This window comes from Tupaia chinensis, unplaced genomic scaffold (assembly GCF_000334495.1).
Source record: "Tupaia chinensis unplaced genomic scaffold, TupChi_1.0 Scaffold000369_1, whole genome shotgun sequence".
Lineage (NCBI taxonomy): Eukaryota > Metazoa > Chordata > Mammalia > Scandentia > Tupaiidae > Tupaia > Tupaia belangeri.
The window spans coordinates 1,027,821-1,049,676 of record NW_006159866.1 but is presented as its reverse complement, the minus strand read 5'-3'; the positions used below and the strand labels follow the sequence as shown (position 1 = coordinate 1,049,676).

General features: G+C 35.7%; 2 protein-coding genes across 4 annotated transcripts in view; both read left to right on the top strand.

Annotated features, from left to right (window-relative positions):
* Nucleotides 1-21,856, top strand: part of RABGAP1L (RAB GTPase activating protein 1 like) — a 762,391-nt gene that overhangs the window by 196,475 nt on the left and 544,060 nt on the right. The window lies entirely within an intron of this gene.
* Nucleotides 14,089-16,491, top strand: GPR52 (G protein-coupled receptor 52). The gene has a single exon (XM_027773769.1). The coding sequence runs from the start codon at nt 14,370-14,372 to the stop codon at nt 15,453-15,455; it is 1,086 nt and encodes a 361-aa protein (XP_027629570.1). The 5' UTR covers nt 14,089-14,369; the 3' UTR covers nt 15,456-16,491.

Sequence of the window (21,856 nt, the reverse complement as noted above, 5' to 3'; positions counted from 1 at the left end):
TTTTTTTTTTGTAATACAAACCAAGTAAATCTAGAATGTTTATTTCCCAGTATGGACAACTCTGGGGAAAAAATAATTAATTCATATTATTTCCCAGCTTAAAAAACTTCAAAGGCTTCACCACTACTTACAGAATTTTCATGAATTTTCTCTTCTATGAGATCAGAATTTCAGAACCTTAAACTTAACGTGCAATAGGCCTTTGATAAATTTTTGATTTAATTAAACCCTAATTATATGAGTCTGGGCACAGCATTTTGGCGATAAGTAGCAATTTTCTACCTTTTAAGTATTCGGTGGGAGAATAGCGAAGACTGGAGGCAAGAAGCAAGACCAGGAAATCCAGATTTCACGCAAACTGTATAGAGTTCAACAGACTCTTAACTGTTACTGGCATTTCTCTGTTCAGGCCATTTAGTAACATGTAATGTTGTCAGACCACATTATTGAATATGTACAGAAGGACAAGGGCTATAAGTGATACAAAATATTTTAACTCTTATGCTATAGTTGTTGGACTCCAGAGATAAGTCGTAAAGAGAAGAGCATTAGTATTTCAAGTTTCCTTTTGAAACTGAGTCATTGATGTTGCATCTCAAGCCAAGTAAAGGTTTGATTATTCTACACTTCATGGCTTTTTAAAATTCTAGTTGCTATAACAACTTTGATATTTCTTTATTATTTTTAGCACTTCAGTTGCCATAACAATAAGATATCTTAAAAAAAAAAATTTTTTATAAGAGAAAAATTCCTTTCAATTTAAAAATGAGCTTGAATCCACATTTCTTTCCTATAGTATGAACCCATTATTTAAAATGTGATTGTGCTTTTTTTTGTTTTTGTAGTTTTAACAGACTTTTTCAGATGTTTTAAGGTTCAATTTTTCCCGTCTAAGTTTTTACTACACAAATATTGATAAGAGGTGGCTGTTTTGGACCCCTCCTGTGAGAGAATATTAACTTTTTTTTTTTTTAAGAGAGATTTTTGCTACAGGATGTGTGTGATTGCCGGAGAGACAGACAGAGACAGAGAGACAAAATGAGAAATCATTTTCAGGGTGATGGCCATGCCACATCCCTTCTCCATTCTCCTCTTGCGATTTTGGGCATGTATGCAACATGGCATGAGTTTTCAGCTGCTAGGTCCAGGGCTCGAACTGAGGTGAACTTCATTGGAGTCCAGCGACATAACCATTATGCCATCTACTGGTCCCTTTTAATTAATGTTTTTAAAGCCCCTCAGTTATCTGGGAAAGGTAAGATTCATGTAATTAGATATTTTTAGAAACTACAGTTTAGTAATTTTTTTTATTGCTGTGTTGCTAATCACCGTGTTTTCCTGAAATGCAAAGTCAGGTTTAGATAATGACATTTCTTTTAAGGATGTAGTTTTTAAAAGGAATACTGAGGTTGTTGGAGAAAAGAGAAAGTGTTATTAATTGAGCAGATTACCCATAGGTATAGTGTTCAAGGATAAATGATTAAACAAAAGTTTACTAGTAATAAAGAAATATGCTTATCCCACTATCAGTGAGCTTTAGATGAATAGCTGCTAAGTGTTTTATATACTTTATTTTTAATTTATATTTTATGCAACTGACTTTTTTTAAAAGACTGTTTTTTATAACTATTTATTTAATTTTATTTATTCAGTCATTTATTTTAATTTAACCATAGAGACACACACACACACACACACAGAGAAAGAGAGAGAGAGAGAGAGAGAGGGAGAGAGAGAGAGCTGGAAATTGAGAAAGCAAGCCACCAGGTCCAGGACTTGAACCATGGTCAACCATGTGGGAGTGTCCAGCGCCTTAACCACCATGCCACCTGCTGGTCCCGTGTTTCTTTTTTTAAATTTAACTTTATTTATTTATTTTAATTTGATCAGAGAGGGAGGGAGAGAAGGACATACCTTAGGCCTCATACTTAACAAGTGCTGTAGCCATTATGCCAATCCTGATCTTTGTGATTCTAAAGCTATGTTCTTTCCTCTAAGTCAGGGGTCCCCAACCCCCAGAGATTAGACCTGTGCTTGTCTGTGACCTGTTAGGGGCCAGGCTATGGACTTGTATTGGTCTGTGACCTGTTCCTACCCATCCCCCAAGCCCCCCTCCCCCAGGCTACACAGCAGTAAGTGAGGAGAGTGACTGGCAGGCCAGCAAGTGAGGCTGCCTCTGTGTTTGCAACCACTTTCATTGCTAGCTTTGCCACCTGGGTCCCACCTCCTGTCGGATCTGAGGTTGTATTGGATTCTCATGAGAGTGAGAAACCTATTGTGTGATTGTTTCATTGTGTGTTGCAATGTGGTAGTGGTGGAAATGAGGTACACAATGGATATGGTGTGTTCTGGTTACCCCAGGACCACTCCACTCCCCCTCCAACTCTCATCTGTGGGGGAATTTCCTTCCCAAAGGCTGATTCCTAATGCTGGGATGGTTGAGGTCTTCTACTCTAAGTTGCAATCTTTCCTAGTCTTCAAACAAGAGAAATACTTACGAAGGATATTAACATATCTGTGGGAAAGTGTGGAAAGATTGCACTGTTTTATTTATTTTTTAATTGCTGTGCATGGCATTTTGACAAATTAATTTATTTTTAAATACACATTTTATGTGTTAGGGTTTTCCTCCACTAAGAAAGAGTTAAAAATACATGTAAACTAGTATTTTCTTTCTGCATTTCATTTTGTGGTTGACCAAATGTAATGGACTCTCCCAAAGGTTTTGCTTACTTGATCAGTAGTCTTAGATCACAGCCAGCTGGGGCAGTCTCACAGTGTTGTGGAACTGGCATTTTGTAAGTCTTTACTCACTTAAAGTCTCACTTGCACCTGGGTTGTTGTGTGTGTGTGAGTGCAAATGCTGAGCCATGAGTCAGGTTTACTGACTGGGTGTGAAAAAAAAAAAAAAGCACAATCTGGATGGGCTTGTTCCGTCCAGTAAGATCTGTTCCTTTTGACATTTCAGTAGTTCTCATTCTTGACGGCACATTGCTTCAGAGGCTTCTGCCATCTTTCTTTTAAGTGTATATATATATATATATACACACACACACACACACTCACACACATACATATACACATAATGTGTGTATATGTGTCTGTAATGTATATATATATATAGAAAAATATATAGCAAATATGTGTGTGTGTATATATATATACACACACATAAGTTTTAGAACTTCATATAAAATCACATTGTGTAATATATTGCTTCTTTAGATTTTAGATCCATTTTATGTATATCATTAACTTTATTCATTTTTATTACTAAGTAGCATTCCATTATACCAATATAATGTAATTTGTTTATCCATTCATCTGCTGATGGATTTAGTTTCTTGTTTTTGGCTATTTTATTTTTATAATACTGTTGTGAACATTTTATACAAGTTTTTTGTAGATATAAGATTTTCTAAAAATTTTTTTCATTTTCTTTTTTTGGAGGTTTTTGCTGTAGGGCACATGTGCTTGCCAGAAAGATAGAGAGAGACAGACAGCAACAAATCACCCCTGGGGGAGATGGCCATGCCACAGTCCCTTCTCCTCCATTCTCCTCTCGGGATCTTGGGCATGCACACACATGCACCCGGCATGAATTTAAGCCACTGGATCTGGGACTCGAACCACAGTCGAGTACATGGGAGTCCAGCGACATAGCCATTACACTAACTGTTGGTCCTTAGATATAAGTTTTCATTTTTATTGGGTAGAATTCATGAATCATAGGGTAAATTGTTTACTTTTGTAAGAAACTCTGAAACAATTTGTAAAGTTTTCGGAGTTGATCTATTTTATACTACCATCAGTAATTTATGTAAGTTTCAATCGTTCTACATCCTTATCAACATTTGTACTATCAATTTTTTTTATTTTAGCCATTCTAGTGGGAATATATTTATGAATTTTTAAAAGTTAATGGAAAAATGAAATTAAAGCACTATTTTATTTTTGGTGAAAAATATTTTGAAATTCATACAGGTTTTTCATAATACATGTTTTCTAAGAACTTTTCAAAACTCCCTTCTACCCTCTTGTTGGTATATCAGTGTGGCTTTACTTTGCCATTTCCTGGTGAATATTGATGCTAAGCACATTTCCATTTTATTCCCCTCCCTCCCTCCCTTCCTCCCTTCCTCCCTCCTCCCCTCACTCCCTCCCTCCCTTTCTGGTTTTGTTTAACTACCAGAGTGCACATGTGCATGCCTGAGAGAGAGAGAAAAAAACTGTTTTTTTCGAGAGATAGTGAGAAAGCATTCCTCTCCAGTGGGGTATGGTCATGCTATAGTCCTTTTTCCTCTGTCTTCATACCATCAAGCTCTTGGGCACTAACACACATGCATGAGGCTTGTTTCTCAATCCGCTGGGCCAGGATTTGAACCATAATTGACCATGCTGGATTGGCCTCCCAGTGCATAGCACTTGACTACTATGTTACCTGATCAGCCCTCATTTGCTTTTCTGTTTCTTTTTAAAGAATTATTTTATTTATTATTAGTTTCTGTTTGTCCAGAGAGAGACAGAGAGAGAAGAAAAGTGAGAAAGCAAGCTGTTAGGTCCAGGACTCAAACCACGGTTGGCCATGTGGGAGTCCAGCACCTTAACTACCATGCCACCTGCTGGCCCCAGCCCTCATTTTTTTAATGCCATTTGTATAGCTTTTTGTGTGTGTGTGAAGTATCTATTTCAGTTTCCGCCATTTTTAATTGAGTGCTTTGAATTTTTGTTAATGATTTATAGGAGCCAGTTATATATTTTAAATGCAAGTTCCTCCATTCTTTCATTCTTTTAACTTGCTGGTTTTTTTTTTGTTTGTTTTTTTTTTTTTTGAGAGGTTTTTGCTATAGGGCGCATGCGCTCACCAGACAGACAGAGAGAGATAGAGAGACAGAAAGCAAGAAATTACCCCCTGGGGGGGGATGGCCACGCTGCAATCCCTTCTCCTCTATCCTTCTCTCGGGATCTTGGGCACGTACGCACACGTGCCCGGCGTGAGTTTTAAGCCACCAGGTCTGGGATTTGAACCGCGGTCGACTATATGGGAGTCCAGCGATATAGCCATTACACTGCTAGTCCTGTGATATCTTTTGATAAACAGAATTTTTATCTTAAATATAATAAACTAAAATTTTCTTTTGTAGTTATTGCTTCCCATATCCTAAGAAATCTGTCTGCTCTTACAATGTGAAGTTATTCTCCTTCTAGAATATTAGAAGTTGTAAATTTGAAGTTCCAGTTTTTATATTTAGACCTATCTATGATCCATTTCAACTAAATTTTTGGGTACAGCATGAGGAAGTGGTCTCAGTTCATTTTTTTCCAGATTGATACTCATATTTTTCTAGTACTACTTACTGAAAAGATGTTCATTTCTCTAAGACTTGTTTTAGAGTTTTTGTTGAAATTCAGTTGACCATATAAATATGTGTTTATTTTTGGAATGTCTATCCTTTTCACCTATCTTTTTGTCTATTCTTAGGTCAGTCTTGACCATTTTACAATAATAATTGAAATTAGGTTGTGCTAGTCTTCCAACTTTGTCTTTTGTTTTTCTTTTCCAAAATTGTTTTAGGTATCCTGGATTCTTCATGTTTACATGTAGATTGTAGAATCAGCAGCTTGATAGTTCTATTTTTTAAAAAAACTGCTTAGATTTTAATAGAATAGCAGTGAATCTGTAGATCATTCTAGGGAAACTGACATTTTTAATAATATTGAGTCTTCAATTCCATAAACATAGTATATCTTTTCATGTACTTAGTCCTTTATAGTTTTTCCTCAATGGTGTTTTTTAGTTTTCAGGGTAGGCACATCTTGTACTAAATTTATGCCTATTTATTTATTTATTTATTTATTTATTTATTTATTTATTTATTTATAATTGCCAGAGTACATGATGTTTGCTTGCCTGAGAGAGGGAGAAAGTATTCTCCATTGGATTGTGGTCATGTCACAATCCCTTCTCCTTGATGCTCCATCCTGCTGTGTTTGGGGTACATGTGTGTGTGTGCACAGGCACATGCCTGGTTTTTTTTTCTAGGGCTGGGATTTAAACAGTGGTTGGCCATGTGAGATCTGGTTCCCTTAACAAGTAGACCATGGGGCTGGCCCCTATTTACTGTTTCTTGAGGCTATCATATTAATAGTTTATTATTTTAAAACTTTCTTGCCTATATGTTGCAAGTATATAAAAATGCTGTCATATTTATATATTGACCTTGTATTCTGAAAAATTTATTCATTAGTTCTGATGGATTCTAAGATACGTTTTTAAAATATTTCTTATGTATACAATAATGCCTTTTTTACTGTGTATGACTTTTATTTATTTTCTTGAATATTTTACAGTAGGACAATGTGCATAGTAGTGTTATGTACAGCCATCCTTGCCTTGTTTCCCATTTTAGGGATAAAACATTTAATCTTTTACAATTAAATGCCATTTTAGATGTAGATTTTCCCTTAGAGTATCAGATTGAGAAAGTTTCCTTCTATAGTACCACTAAATTAACTTCCGTTAAGTATTCTTATTTGCTCAAAATTTGACTCATAGTGAAATGAAGTTAACAGTATAAACTGTGTCTTCTGCCCGTGAGAGGTCCTTAAATCAGTAGATTTTGAAGTGTATCACTTCAGAGAATTTAATTGTTCCCTAGCATTTAGACCAAGTTACTTTAATCCTATATTCGATAAAACATTTTTAATGTGTCCACTGCAATTTGTAGCATTTGGCATTTTAAAAATAATAAGTAATTAATCATGATCACTTTAGATACAAATTTTTCTAAACACTAATCAAATATTTATATTGAATTGGGTTTAGGTAGAGGTATATATGACTAATTTTGCTCTTAATTTGGATATAGTAGGAAGTTAATTTTTCTCCTCTGAAATTTGGTCATTTTGTAATTTTTGCAAATGACTGTCTTTGGAACTTCAGAGAAATTGACTAGTAATGTTTTTCAGCCCTTTAGTAGACTCTACGAGCTATTTTTAAATGCTTTTAAAATTATATTAAACATGTTTTGGACTCCTGTTTTGTGTCCAGTTTTGTAGCGTAGGCAGTTGAGATCTAATGGCAAACAAGCAGGTATTTTTCTACTCATAGGGCTTGCTGTCTAGTCAAGAAGACAGAACTGGGGAACCAGCAGTTAGCGTAATGGCTATGTCGCTGGACTCCCACGTAGTCGACCGTGGTTTGCGTCCTGGACCCGGTGGCTTAAAACTCACGCCGGGCGTGTGTGCATGCGTGCCCAAGATCCCGAGAGGAGAATGGAGGAGAAGGGATTGCGGCGTGACCATCCTCCCTGGGGGGTGATTTCTCGCGTTCTGTCTCTATGTCTCTCTCTGTCTGTCTGGCGAGCGCACGCGCCCTATAGCGAAAATCTCTCAATAAAAAAAAAAAAGACAGAACTGAATTAAATAAATAATTATAAATTATGATTAAGTGTGGAATTTTCTTGGTTCCCTGTGAGAAATTAGGAAAGTTTTTCTAGATGGAGTGGTATTTGAACTAAGACCTAAAGATTGTATTTGAATAAAATTAAAGGAGTGTGATAGTATAGAAGACAGCAGCCACAAATATCCAAAGGTTGTAGGGAACACAGCAGGTATATGTGGGACTAGGGTGGGAGGTGAAATGGGGTGGGTAGTGGTAGTTCAGCTAATCCTAAACAACACAGAAGAGTAATAGGAATGTATACATATGTGGAGACTGGATTCTATAGGACCTGTTATAAAACAGGTATAAAACAGCTCAAGTGTTTGAAACAGGAAAGTGATTTGGTTTGCATGCTAAAAAGAATATTCTCTCTGTTTTGTGGATAATTAAATTGTAAATAATGCTTTGTGAATGAGAGAGACCACGAACACCTCAGGAAAACCATATCGGAAGCTTTTGTAGTAGTCCAAGTACAAGATGATGCTAGCTTGCCGAGGATACAGACAGTGAAGCTAGAGAACAGTTAACAGCGGGAGGGGTAGTTGAGGAAATAGATTAATTCTGAATGCATGCGCCTTTTAGTAGCATTAAAAAAATACATTTAAGGGGTCAGCAGACAGCATCATGGTTATGTCACGGGACTCCCACATAGTCGAAAATGGTTTGAGTCCTGGACCAGGCGGCTTAAAACTCATGCCAGGCACTTGTGTTTGAGTGCACAAAATCCCGAGAAGGGAGAATGGAGGAGAAGGGATCACAGAGTGGCCATCCCCCTGGGGGATGATTTCTTGCTTTCTATCTCTGTCTCTCTGTCTCTCCAGCAAGCGCACACACCCTATAGTAAAAATCACTCTCTCAAGGAAAAAAAAACATTAAAAAGACAACTTTATTTTGCCTTTTCTTTCACTTTTCATGCTACTATATTGCTTATTTTGGTCTCTTTGACAGACATCATCTGCTATCATTCCTATTTGCTGTTGATGGTTAATGTTCCTCCCTTGCTTTGCTATCTAGCTCCTATTGAGTAGTTGCATTGATAGATTGCTGAATAATGAAATTTTGATGTATAAAAAAGAATATATAGCTGAATAAAGTATAAATAAAAAATCAAATGGCTGTGACATATCATCTAATAAAATATTACAGTTTTATATATAACAGGTAATTTTGAAGTAATCTCAAATAGTGTTTCCTAATGAGATATTTTCTAATTATCATTCATCAGTTGAGAGGAAAAGAAAGTAGTTGATAATTGTTGTAAAAAAGAATGGTGGACCAGGTGGCATGTTGGTTAGGGTGACTGGATTCCACATGGCCTATTTTGCAGTTCGAGTCCTGAACCCCACAGTTTGAGAAACATACCTGGCGAATATGTGTTTGTACCCCAAATCCTGAGAGGAGAGTGGAGGAGAAGGAAATGTGGCATGGTCATCCCCTTGGAGAGGATGCTTTCTCACTTTCTCTCTCTCTTTCTCTCTGTTGCATGCACCCTGTCACAAACTAAAAAAAAAAAAAAAAAAAAGAATAAAATACCTAATTACCCTAAAATGAAGAGACTCAGGCCTAAAAATAAAAATAAGAAATGCTTTATGTAATGAGCTATGTAAATATCTCATACTATATTTTTTCATTATTAGAGCTTCACATTATAAATTTGTTTCTATTATAATCAGAGAAGAAAAAAAATGATTAACAAGAAAAGTGAGTGTGTTGCTAAAAAGAAGAAAATTACATCTTTAGTTGTGCCAAAGTTTGTTTTTTTTTGTTTTTTTTTGTTTTTTTTTTTTTTAGTTAGCACAGAAAAGGAGGAGGCTTAATGGATCAGAGGCACTACCTTCTTTAACTATTCTTGTCATAGTTCATATTGCCTCTGGAACCATGTGTAATTATGAATTATTTACAGTGCTTTTACATTCAAATCTCTAACAGTGATTTTTTTCTTTTTTTGGGAGAGGTTTTCGCTATAGGGCGCGTGTGCTCGCCAGACAGACAAAGAGAGATATAGAGACAGAAAGCGAGAAATCACCCCCAGGGGGGATGGTCACGCCGCAATCCCTTCTCCTCCATTCTCCTCTCGGGATCTTAGGCACGCACGCACACGCGCCCAGCGTGAGTTTTAAGCCACCAGGTCCGGGACGTGAACCGTGGTCGACTATGTGGGAATCCAGCGACATAGCCATTACGCTAACTGCTGGTTCCCAACAGTGATTATTTTTTGTAAATAAACATTTTAAACTAAAGTAATCTAGAATTTGACTTTCCCTAAATATTATTTGCCATAGAAATATTAGTATTTAAAACTATGTAATATTACTTTTTAAAATATGTAATGTCTGTGCTTTTTTTTTTTAAGAGAGAGATTTTTACTATAGGGTATGTGCACTCACAGGAGAGACAGAGACAGACAGAAAGGTAGAAATTGAGAATTAATCCCCCAAGAGGGATTGACATGTCGCAGTCCCTTCTCCTCTCTTCTCCTTTTGGCATTCTGGGCATGTTCGCATATGCACCCTACATGAGTTTTAAATTGCCAGGTGTGGGACTTGAACTGTGGTTGACTACATGGGAGTCCAGTGATGTAACCATTATGCCATCTGCTGACCCCAGTGTCTATACTTTGAAAATGAACAATCAGGGGCCGGCAGGTGGCATAGTAGTTAAGGTACTGTATCCCATGTGGCCGAGTGTATTCTTTCAAGTCCTGGATCCAGTGGCTTGAAAAACACCCAGGGCAAATGTCTATGTGCCCAAAGTCTCAGGAGGAGGATAGAGGAGAAGGAATTTCAGTGTGACTATCCTCTCATGGAGGCGATTTCTCGCTTTACCTCTTTCTTCGTCTGCCTTGGTGAGTGCATCCACTTTATGACAAAAATCTATAATAATAATTAATAATACTGGGTTGTCAGAAAAGTCATGATGCATTTTTTCATAGAAAAATATCTGACAACCCAATAATAATCATCAGATAAAGGTAGCTTTAGTAATTGATAGTATTTGATTTCTCTATAGTTTTATAGTAAAATTTAGTATTTAACTTTTCTTTATATGAAATGTAGAGCCTGTCTATAATCATGAATACTTATCAAGGGCAATTTTATTTTGAATATTTATTATTATTGTACTAGAGAATATTAAACCCAATCTTGTTTTATTTTAATGTTTTTAGGTATTTCTAAAAGTCAGAATGCTTCCCTGTAAAATGGGACTTTCTAGCCTTTTCACATTAAATTTAAATATTTACTTTCAAACCTAAACCTGCTATTCATTTTAAGATTGTTATTCTAACGTGTCTTATAAATATTTCTGGTGATGAGAAATGCAGTGCTCATTCTGTATTTCACCTAAACTCCCAAAGATTTTTAGCAATAACCTGCCTGAAAGGCAGATCAGCGTAGAGAAAAGAATAGGGTTTTCTGTTTTTTAAAAGTTATGTTTATGAAATTTGAAATCTTCTAAGACATTTCCTGACTGGCAGCCCTCAGTAGAAAAAAAAGAAGATGAAATTTACCAGTACATTATTAAGGATAATGATTTAAGCCTTTTTCAATCCTAGTTTAACAATTCTGTAATTCTAGGCAATTTATACATACATTTTCTAGTACCCACTGTCTTTGATAATGATGGTACTTACTTCATAGAGATTAAGGATTTTTAATTTTTAAATTTTGCTATAGGGCACATGCACCGGCTGGAGAGAGAGAGAGAGATAGAGAGAGAGAGAGAGAGATAGAGAGATAAATAGATAGAAAGCACTTCCTGCAGGACGACCATGCTATAGTCTCTTGGGGTGTTGGGCATGCATGGCATACGTGCCCAGTGTGTTTTTCAAGCTGCTGGATCAGAGACTCAAGCTCTGCAGTCAGCCATGGGGGATTTAACCACTACACCTAGCTGGCCCAATTTAAGGTTTTTATACAGAAAAACTATGTAAAGTGCTTGGCACAAAGAATGTACTCAACAAATGTTAATTTTCTTCCATTTTCATCTTAATTTTGATTTATTTTAATTCTGAAGTAATGTGTAAATTAAGCTCTAAGTCACTTTTAAGAAAAGTGCTGACTTTATTCGAAGTATGTTTAAAATAGTGAATGTCAGCCTAAATAAATGGAAATGTTTTTAATGTTCATCATATATTTGTACTTTGTTTTGTTCTAACTTGGGTATGTATACCTCAAATAGTGTATGACAATTTTTTTGACGCTTTTACTCGTTTTCATATTAGGATTTTAAAAAGCATGCTAAACAATTTTCTGCTTACTCTAATGCATGCAGTCTTCTGAGATCGTACCTGACCTTAAATATTTCTCCAAATAGATTGTAATATAGTGTTATTAGTTCTGGTACTTTATATAGTTAAATACATCAAACTCAGCAATTTTATGTGGGTGTGGTTGCGGTTGGAAAGATTAGTCAATGACTTTTAACTTACATTAATCAAAACATAACTATATATTTTAGAAAAAATAGTCATATCACTTGAGCTCATAAAGACTTAAGTTGATTTTTAATAATTAATAAGTTTTTTCTGCCAATGAGCATTAGATTACTGCTGACTTTTAGTGTCAGAGTACCTTGTGGTAGTTTTCTCTACAGGGTTTAAAGGTATATGCAAGTTTTTTTTCTGTCCAGGCCATAGGAAATAATCCTTACAAATATTATAAGGAGAATACCTCTAGAAGTTCATAAATACCACTAATATCTTATGAGGATCGGTCAGTTCTATTGTCTTCTTTGTCAGTCTTGATCGGAGCTTGCTGAGGAAGTCTATAAGCCTGAATGTGCCTGGCAACTGTTACCTAGTGACAGTGTCAGCTGCAGTAGCCATTGGCTGTGCTGTTGATGGGGGCAGGAGGACCGAGTCACCTTTTTGATGGTGAGTTCTTCTGCATCAGCTCAGGATGATGAGGAGGAGGAGCAGGGCTCGGGCTCAGGTGGAGGCAGTGATGCTGAGAGATTGTGAAGAGTATACCGACAGCATCCTGGCAACTGCATCGCAGTAAATCGGACTTCTGAATCAAGCAGCCCAGCCCAGCAGCTGATAAGAGAGAATGTAGGTGAGAGAAGCATTACCTTATTCCTGTAACAAGAGAACTATTTTGTTAAGTGAAACTAGGAATGTACAAGAAAGAATATCCTGTGGCTATAATAAAAAAAAGAGAAGTACTTCCCTGAATGACTTGGTGGTGCACCAGAAAATAACTTTCAGAAGAATGCTTTCTATTAAGCTGCTGCATTGTTCCTGAAGGAAATGTTTTTATATCTAGTGCATGTTATTTCTTCAGAAGGTCTGACAACAAAGACTGACAGAAGATTCTTTGAAATGCCTGTACTTAAAAAAAAAAAAGACTTTTGCAAATGTTAGCCTGATAACAGAATGACCTTGGAAGCCTTTTGGATGGATTCTATCCTGGCCAGCCTTTCAGTATTTCAAAGTCTAGGATTTAAACTCATCTTAATGCTTTAGAGGTATTTTAAAACAAGACTATCTTGCAACCTACCTAATGGCCACTATATTCATTGAGCATTTGTTCAAAATAGAATACAGAAATAGAAGAGGCATTTTCTTAACATATGGCTGCTATATAACTGCAAATATAATAAACAAGGTAATTTTCCACTTTCAGAAGATTCAGTTGAAGTAGTAATTTAATGTGTTAATCATCTAATGAAAATAGAAGTATAGCAAAGTAGAATATGAAGCCTACTAGAAATACTTGAGTAATGAATAATTGCAGCATTTCTGGTCATGTAAGTTTAGTTGTAGGGAAGTTTCTAGTATTGTCTAAATTTATGTTATTTACATATGTAACTGACATGCGGTTATTGTTGCAAAGGTGAGGAATAACTTTGAGGTATATATTTTACTATCATGCTCCGTATTAAGAAAGGTGGCATATCAAATAATGAAAGTTATTTTCAGAGATAGATGCTGAAATTAATAGCAAAAAGAATTTCTTTTCATTTTGGAAGGGAAGACGTATAAATTACATTGCTGGTTGTAGCACCGGTAACTAAATTTAAAAGACTAAAACTGTTTTAATCTAATACTTTAAAAATGCATGCAGAATTAAAACTTTAGAAGTTTATTATAGTTTGTCAGATATTAACCCACCGTATATCATCTTCCCTGCTGGAAATAGCTTTTTTTTTTTTGTTCCTCGTAAGCATTATAGGGCAATCTGGAGTCTCTTTGCTATCTCTTTTCTGCTCCTTTGTGCCCATGCAGAAATGAGTCCTTTGGAATTAACCATGATTTTCTTAGTTTTTTAAAACATGAAAGAAAAATGGATCAGAAAGCTAACTCACCAGCATCAAACCCTTGAACCGAGCCCAGAGACACACTTTGCCACAATGAACTTTTGATTAGCTTTTCAACCAAATCTGAGTTTTTAATCACTTAAATTCTAAAATACGATTGCATTTTTCATCGTAATTAAGGCAGGAAGCCTGAGACAATTTAAGACTTTTTTCTTTTCTCATTTCTTCTAGTTGATCCCTAAGAAACTACCTGTCTCAGGAGAACCAACAGCTCAGAGAAGCATTTTTTCTTTGGCAATTGATTTTTTTTTTTTTTTACTTTTACAGATTTCATTTTCACAGTGCAAAGTAATAAATCCATTTTCTCTAGAAGTGCCTTGTGTCTGCAAAAAAGTTTTTTGAGAGCACTGGAGGAAGCTAATGAGTGACCTCTTTTCACCTCCTTTCTAGCTTTCCTCCTCTTCCCCCACCCCCCTCAAAGCTGAGGTGTGTCACTGCTGAACTGAGCCTGATGAAGAGACTTGAGCACCCTCTGGGATGCTCAGCTGTGACAGAAGCACTGTCTATCGACGCAGGTTCTGAGACACTCGTGTGCAGAGTTTAGCAGATGCTGGGCAGGACACTTGCCTGCTGTAGCCAAGACTGCAGGTTCCTTTAACTCCAAGCCATGAATGAATCCAGGTGGACTGGATGGAGGATCGTGAACATGAGCAGTGGCGTTGTGAATGTGTCCGAGCGTCACTCCTGCCCACTTGGATTTGGCCACTACAGTGCGGTGGATGTCTGCATCTTTGAGACTGTCGTTATTGTATTGCTGACATTTCTAATCATCGCTGGGAATTTGACAGTCATCTTTGTCTTTCACTGTGCTCCGCTCTTACACCATTATACTACCAGCTATTTCATTCAGACAATGGCATATGCTGATCTTTTCGTTGGAGTTAGCTGCTTGGTTCCTACTCTCTCACTTCTCCACTACTCCACAGGTGTCCACGAGTCATTGACTTGCCAAGTTTTTGGATATATCATCTCAGTTCTAAAAAGTGTTTCTATGGCGTGTCTTGCTTGCATCAGCGTGGATCGCTATCTTGCAATAACCAAGCCTCTTTCCTACAATCAACTTGTCACCCCTTGTCGCCTGAGAATTTGTATTATTTTAATCTGGATCTACTCTTGCCTAATTTTCTTGCCTTCGTTTTTTGGCTGGGGGAAACCTGGTTACCATGGTGACATTTTTGAATGGTGTGCCACCTCTTGGCTTACCAGTGCCTATTTTACTGGTTTCATTGTTTGTTTACTTTATGCCCCTGCTGCCTTTGTTGTCTGCTTTACTTACTTCCACATTTTCAAAATTTGCCGGCAGCACACCAAAGAGATAAATGACCGAAGGGCCCGATTCCCTAGCCATGAGGTAGATGCTTCTAGAGAGACTGGGCACAGCCCTGACCGACGCTATGCCATGGTTTTGTTTAGGATAACTAGTGTATTTTACATGTTGTGGCTCCCGTATATCATTTACTTTCTTCTAGAAAGCTCCCGTGTCTTGGACAATCCAACACTGTCTTTCTTAACAACTTGGCTTGCCATAAGTAATAGTTTTTGTAACTGCGTAATATATAGCCTCTCCAACAGTGTTTTCCGGCTAGGCCTCCGAAGACTGTCTGAGACAATGTGCACATCTTGTATGTGTGTGAAGGATCCAGAAGCACGAGATCCCAAACCTAGGAAACGGGCTAATTCCTGCTCCATTTGAAGAGAATGACACAGTAAATCAAGTATAATCTGACAGTGGTTTTGGATCACATTCTTGACTCATCTGGAAATGGGCCACCCGAGAAATACTTACTTGAATAATTGACTTACGAATTAAAGGATAAGACTGAAGGTTCATTTTCTTTTCCTTCTTCATGGAAAAAACATTAAGGAAAGGATACATAAAGGGTACTATCATGGGATAGTTTTAGCTTGTGAGTATAAATGTGCAGTAAGAGAAAAAAAATATAAGCCCTGAGGATGAAAGAAGTATCTTAAATCTCCTCCAGGATGTGAGCAAGTCCTCGGCATTTCTGTCTGACTGTCCTCTCTGCCTCTTTGTTTCACATTTTGTCTCCTTCCATTTCTTTACACTGTGTTTGTAGAAGTACTTGCTTACATAAATTGCCCTTGATGGAAAAGTGCTACATATTATATATGTGGCAAAGTATAACCTTTTTCATCAGTATGTACTTTTAATCAATCTAACCTGCAATCTGTAAGTAGTTTCTTCATGGAAGATACACAGTAACTATTATATTTTATTACTTGCTATCCAACCCCTTTGCTTGTGTTTTTATAATCTCTGCAGCACAAATATTCTACACACAAAAAGAAACAGTATTTTTGTTTCTTTTAGTTAAAATGACATTTTGCTTCTTAACTCCTTTCTAACAGCCTGCTCTTTTTCCCCCCTCCTCTTTCTCTCTTGATCTGCATCCTTTGGTACCTTATTCCAGAAGTGTCTTAGCTAAAGAAAGAATCTACTGTATAAAGTCATAATGTTAAATAATTTATTTATTCCAACCAAGCAATCTCATAGCCTATTTGGGAGATTATGTTAAATAATTTCAATGGCTTTTGGAGACATTTTTATCTGGTTCCTTTTAAATTAGTTCACATGCCTAAAGCGATGTCTTTTTTGCTATAGTAAAGCTTTGTTTTTCTTTTGAGAAAACCCAAAGTAATTCTAATGCAGCTGCAAGATATTCACCCAACAGTGAGGTATCATTCCTTTTTACTACTTGGAATGTCCCCCCCCCTTTTTTTTTAAGTACAATGTCAACTTTTTTGTATTTGGTCTACAGTAGTTAACTTCTTGTCTTCACTAGTCATTTGTGTGATATGTGTTTGCACATACTATATTTTTTACACAGAGAAAATGTAAATTATATTATGTAACCTGTGCCTAATGTTTTCTTAGCACAATATATAGATCAGTGTTATTTAAGTTGTCAACATTGGGAAAAGTATATACAGAAACTTATTTTAAAAGAATTTGTGTACTCATTATTTAGATATTTATATTAGATGAAGCTGCATTCCTAGTGCTGCTGAGAATATTCTTAGTTATCAAATACAGGCAAGAACTGTCAGTATTTTATTTTGTAATGATCTCTTTTCAGATACAGAGATTAACTTATTTTCTAGTGTGCTACACAGGACTGTGTGACAATTTGTCGGGGTTAGAAGTAGTGGAGTAGCATTTGGGGAGTGAATAGGAAAGCAGGTATGAGCAAAAAAAATCGAAATCTTAATTTTTTTAACCATATGTTTCCTGCTTGAAAGATATTTTAACATTTATATCAAACTACTGAGTATTTTTCTTCTGAACATTAATTTTTTTTTTGTTTTATGAAATGCATTTAATGAAATGTGCCTATGACTCTTCAAATTAGAAGCCAACCTTGTTTGCACACTGATGGTTTGACTTCAGAGGTCTTTTCGTAGGAATGCTGTCATTTTATTGAGGTTGTTCTGAACCCCTGTATATTTTTAATATGTAAGAAAGGTTTAAAATAAGGAATAAATAGTATTCTATATATCGAAATCAGACTTTGCTTCAGCTTAATTAAACACTTGCTTAGAACAAGAGTTCACTTGTTTGGGAATAAAAATCTAATTGTTTTACACTCTGTAGCTTGAATTTATATTTATTCTTGTCTCATTTGCCAGTGGCATCTTGGATGAGTTAAGATTCACCTTTTAGATCAGCTCAAGGAAAACATAAAGTTAAAGGAGACAGTACTGCTAACTTTTCAGATCTCATAAATGAAACCTTCCACATTATACATATTACTTGGGAATTCAGTTTTAGTTTAGACTGTAAATATAGTTAGAAAAGACCCTGTAGATGTTTTGTAGAGAAAGCCTGAGAACACACCTACTGCATTTTCCTCTTCTGACTTTTATTCATTATAATAACAATTATGTCAGGCTCAGTATTAAGTTTTACATGCATTATAACATTTAATCCTCACCCTAACACTTAGAGATAGTACTGTTATTATGCCCGCTCTAGAAGGAAACCAAAGTAAAGTGACTGTATCTAAAGTCACACAGTCTGTGGCAGAAGTTCCTGCACCCTCTCTTGGCCTTGGGCCAAAGCCTGTTCTTCAGCGGTCTGCTCTACTGCTTTGTTTTCAAAAGCCTTCCAGCCTTTGCACCTCAGTCTCTACCTTTTCCCTGCAAACTTTGTCTGAACGGTTTGTTTGTTCCCCTTAGCCTAAATCTTTTGCTTCAGTTCTTTTCTTACCTGTAGTATCGTTTTCTTTGATCTTGTAAGATTCTTCCATTAAAACAGCAATCCACTAAGCCCCAATTTACCATTTAGTCTATAATCAAACTGAAACTTTGGGGCCTGGCATTTCCTTGATACGACTTTTGTTCTTCTATGGTGTTTTCTTTAATAGTGTTTTCAAATTTCTTAAGTTTGTTTTTGAATAAAAACTATTTTTTTATGGGGAAGAATGGAAAAGAAAGATGTTATCACAGTCTGAAAGAACCTGAATAGCAAGCTCTAGGCTTAGATTCATCATATATTGATTCATATATTGGGTACTCAGAAAAGTCATGATGCATTTTTGGATAGAAAAATATGCAATGACTTTTTCGAGGACCCAATACGAATTTACAGGAAGCCACTTAACTTTCTTTTGACGTATTCTAATATGTGTTTACATGATAATATTTATTTTGAAACTACTTCCTTTTTTTAGATTAATGTGTTATAAGAATTAGAACCATAATAATTATTCCCAACATTATATTGTATTCTGTAGCAATTATCCAGTTTGGTTATAAAAGAAAGCCTCACCCCCCAAAAACAAACAACCAACCAAACAAACAAAAAACCCCAGAGCATTCTATTACTTAAGAGTGCTATTGTTTTAGTAGTTGTTTTTAAAGTTAACCGTGTTGGAAAGCTTTATAACCTACTGTGTGAAACTTGAGCTCAAATCCTGGCCCTCATAAACTGGTCTGCAGGAAGATACTGAATGCTCCAAAATGCCATTTCCCCATTGATTTAAAAGAGGGGGGGTTATTGAGATTTATACTTCCCTAAAAACCTGGATTTGAAGATTTTGTTGTCTACATACTCTGGAACATTCAAAGTGTCAGAATATGGTAGTTGCAGTTTTATTATCTTCATGAATGCCGTATTTATTACCATTACAACTTAAACATCACTAATTCCAGTTTAAACAATTATTCCATTGAGTATTGTGGTTCTCTAAAATATTATTACTTCTCCCCATTCTGTCTGAACTCAGATTTTGCATTACACTCATATGGTTTTAGTTTAGAAAAGTTCTGTAATTTCTGGTAGCTCATTTTCAAAGAGTACTTATTCACTAAGATTTCTTTTGATATACAGCAAGCTAATGTTGAGAAGACACTGGGTTGATTCTGATATTAACCTGTCTCCTTTATTGTATTAAATATAAACTTTTTTTTTTTTTCTCATTTGAGTGGCAGTAATTGCAAAGAATTGTCCAGGGGTATATTACTATTTCTCTTTCATTTTAATTATTCTTATTTTTAAAATGGAATTGAAGGTATTTTGTCACATACAAGAGATCTTCACTAAGCTCATGTAAAATGCATATTGTGAAAAAAAATGGCATGGATTTCAAAGCTTTTCTCCACCAAAATAAATTCATACTTTTCATCTATTTTTCTACAAACTTTTCGAAGTCTCCTCATACATGTTACCATGAAGAAACAATGATTACTAAGCCAGTTTGCTCTACAGATAACAATTAATTATACAAGTTTAAAAATAAATGAAGTTGCTGCCTTAAAGGACTTTTCTCTTCTTCCCTTCCCCTTCTGCCCACCTTCTCGGAAGCTAATCACCTGATGTGGAAAATACAGTTATGTAATAAGCAGATAAAAAAAGATTTAGATCTAAGGCATCTGCTAGTGTAACATTCTGAGTATAGCATTATCTATATTCAGGTATGGCCACTGAGGTGCACAGGAGCATTTGTGAGTGAGTTGCTGCTGTTTCCTGATGTGTAGGCTCTAGCAGATGCTCTTTTCCCTGAACAAAGCTTAACTTCATTTTAGGAGTAAGAGGGATATGTAGAAAGTGGCATATTCTATAATCACATGTAAATATTGAAGAAAACCAAATGGCTAGAAAAGATAGATTCTTATTTCAATATTTCTCATAAAGGAAAATATGGTCCAGTGCTAGTTTTGTAATATAATTTAAAATATTATGAATGTTTTTATAGTAAAAGTAATCTTTTAAGATATTAAATGTGATGTAATTAGGATTTTTTCCTTTATTACTATACTGCTTAGCTTTTTTTAGAATGAGTATTTCTTTTATAATTAGAAAAAGAAAATGAATCTTTTCTTAAAAAATTAAAATTTTTGACATTTCACAAAACAGCTTATGTTGTTACTACCAGTAACACTATCCAGTGTCTCAATATTATTATTATTTTTAAAGGTTTTTGTCATAGGGTGCATGCGCTCACCAAAAAAAGTCAGAGAGAGGGAAAGTAAGAAATCACACACACTTGCCAGGGGGTGATGCTACACTGCAACCCTTTCTTCTCCAATCTTCTCTTAGGATTTTGAGCACATACACATTTGTGCCTGGTGTGATTTTCAAGCTGTGAGGTTGGATCCAGGACTTGAACTGTGATAGGTCATGCGGAAGTCAAGTAGGCACTTCAGTACCTGCTGGCCCCTTCAATACTATCTTTTTATGAAGATAGTCTATATAGTTTTCTGACTTACATAATATTTGTTATTACAGTTGATTTTTTAGGGAAATTTGATGACCTTCTGCTTGAAATATTACAAGTCCTTGACTTATTTTTGTTTCATAGTTTGAATTGTTATTTGCTGAATATGAATTGATTCTCTAAATCTGTATTTTTTTTTTTAGCGTACCATGGATTTGTGATGTTGTTGAAGTCATCATATGTTGAATTTCTCTCAAGCGTTACAATGGAAACATTTTAATATTAGTGCTTCATGTTTGTGCATAGGGCATAAAACATTATTCAGGGAATCAGAGAAATCAGTTTGAATTAGTGATATTTTAAATAAAACCTTTTATTTTACTTTATTTTTAAAAATATTTTCATTTTTCTGTATTGCTAGAGGGTTTGTGCGCTTGCCAGAGAGGAGAGAGAGAGAGAGAAATAAAGGATTCCTGCCCCCCCCCCTTGGGTGTGGTCATGTCACAGTCCCTTTACCTTCAACTTGTTTGGATTTTGGACATGCATGTACACATGCCCTGCATGTTTTCTAAAGCTGCTGGGACCTAGATTTGAACCATGATCAGCCATTTGAGATCTGGCTCCCTTTGCACAATATTTAACTGCTGCACTAATGGGGCTGGCCCTAAATAAAACCTTTAAATACATCATTTAGTTTTATTTCAGTGAAATAATATACAGAAAAATTAAATTGTTCAAATATAATATTGTCTTTTTTTTTTTTTTTTATTTTATTATCATCATAATCTTCTTTCTATTACACTAGATTACATATAACTTTACATTGACTTCCATTGCTTTTTCAAAAGGGAATGCCATGCATGTCAGTCAATACAGAGATATCAATCTCCCCGCTTTATCATTCAATATCTTTTCCATGCTTTTCCCAATAATTATTATTATAATTTTTTAAACAGTCAATCACTATTTCTCATTTTGCTTATTAAAGAGACTTCACCCATCATGAAATATTTCCCAGACCGGTTCAGTTGAGAATACTATACATGTCATCATCAACAGGTAATAAACCATATCTATTTCTCATTAACATCCTGCCTCTCTATTGTTCACTGCTGTCTTTATCCTCTTCTCCCTCCTTTTTTTTTTTTTATACTTTGTTTTTTATTATAAATTTTTTTTTCTTTTCTCATCACCACACACATATGAATTTTCCATCCAAAATACACTGTGCATTGGCTCAATCAAGCACATCAACATATATGTTCTCAGCAAATGATTTCCCAATTTTTGTGTCCTGCATACCTTGCCTTTTGTTTTGCCATCCTAGGTTCCCCATCCCCACCCTCTGCCATGTCCCATCTTCCTCCTCCATTGTCCCTGACATTCATGATTGCCCTCAATGGCTTCCGCCCCCCCC